Source organism: Asparagus officinalis, chromosome 5, assembly GCF_001876935.1.
Source record: "Asparagus officinalis chromosome 5, Aspof.V1, whole genome shotgun sequence".
Classification (NCBI taxonomy): Eukaryota; Viridiplantae; Streptophyta; class Magnoliopsida; order Asparagales; family Asparagaceae; genus Asparagus; species Asparagus officinalis.
Genome location: NC_033798.1, coordinates 33,925,469 through 33,926,747, shown reverse-complemented (window position 1 = coordinate 33,926,747; position 1,279 = coordinate 33,925,469). Strand labels below are relative to the sequence as shown.

The 1,279-nt window shown below is 34.3% G+C and overlaps 1 protein-coding gene across 1 annotated transcript in view; it reads left to right on the top strand.

Moving 5' to 3' along the window:
• Positions 7-1,279, top strand: part of LOC109842712 — a 24,880-nt gene continuing 23,607 nt past the window's right edge. Inside the window, exons 1-3 of the mRNA XM_020411573.1 lie at positions 7-78; positions 534-662; positions 772-901. Coding sequence (XP_020267162.1) covers positions 534-662; positions 772-901 — 259 coding nt within the window. The 5' untranslated portion in view covers positions 7-78. The remainder of the gene's footprint in view (positions 79-533; positions 663-771; positions 902-1,279) is intronic.

Below are 1,279 nucleotides of genomic sequence, written 5' to 3'. Positions count from 1 at the left end.
AGGGTCACCGCCACGGCGGAGGACTCGATCGCCAACCAAGGAAGTGGTGCTGACGACTACTATTCTGTCCTCGGATTGGTAAACTTTTAATCGCGATTGTTTTTTTTTTCCATCGATTTTTTGTTGGAAAGTTAATGTGATTATAAATAATTTATAAAGAATTTAAGTCTAGTTTAATTCGGTTGAAGAATTGATAAAAATATGTTCTTGAATAGATATAAATATTTTTGTTTTAGAAATTATGGCTAAATTTAATATTTGTAAATCTAAAAATGTCAGTTATTTTTGGAATTTTCTGAGAATCTATTTTGGATTGGAAAAGTTTTAGGTGCATAATTTCATGCTAGAGGTGCATGCATCTCCTTATATATTTCATTGTGAAATAACTCGATGACCAAAAGCTTTTCTTTGCTTGATTAATTGTTTCTGAGAAATTGCATTCATTAACTAGGAAAAAAACATAACCATTTGAAAGGATTAATTCATAAGTTTTTTATTTTTAATTTAAATAAATTGCCTGGATCCTATATCAGATGCCAGATGCGAGTCCCCAGCAGATAAAGAAAGCATATTATAATTGTATGAAAGCATGCCATCCTGATTTGAGTGGGGACAATCCGGAGATCACACACTTTTGCATGTTTATCAATGAGGTTTATGAGGTAGGTATTTCCAATCAGAACTTTGATGTTGTTCATCATATATTGTAAGTATAAATTGTATCTCGATTCTATTTCATATATTAGGCTAATATAAATCAGGGAAGAACAGGTTTTGAGCGATCCGGTGCAGCGAAGGGTATATGATGAAATTCATGGGTATGCATTGACTGCTATCAATCCTTTCTTGGATGACACTGCTCCCAGGGATCATGCATTTGTTGATGAGTTTAGTTGCATAGGTATGAATAATCCACAGCTGAACTAAGTTGTTGTTAAGGAAGCTAAAATTGGTAAATGATTCCTCCGAACTTATGGCTTACTTCACTACTTCAGTGCAGTCAGGTCTATCTTTAATGGGAGAAATAATCAAGACAACCTATAGTTAAGTGTAAATTTCACAAAATCCCCCGAACATTGCAACGTTCTGCACCTCGCCCCCCTGAACTTTTAAATCGGAGAGAATTCCCTGAACTTGGCTTGCTTAACTACCATGTTAACTTAAAGCTGTCATATGCTTTACATGTGACATGTTTGGACAAAATTTCCCCTATGTACTTAATATATCTGTTATGTTATTCTACTATTATAAAGCCTTCCTAAACTCCTGGAGATCTGCA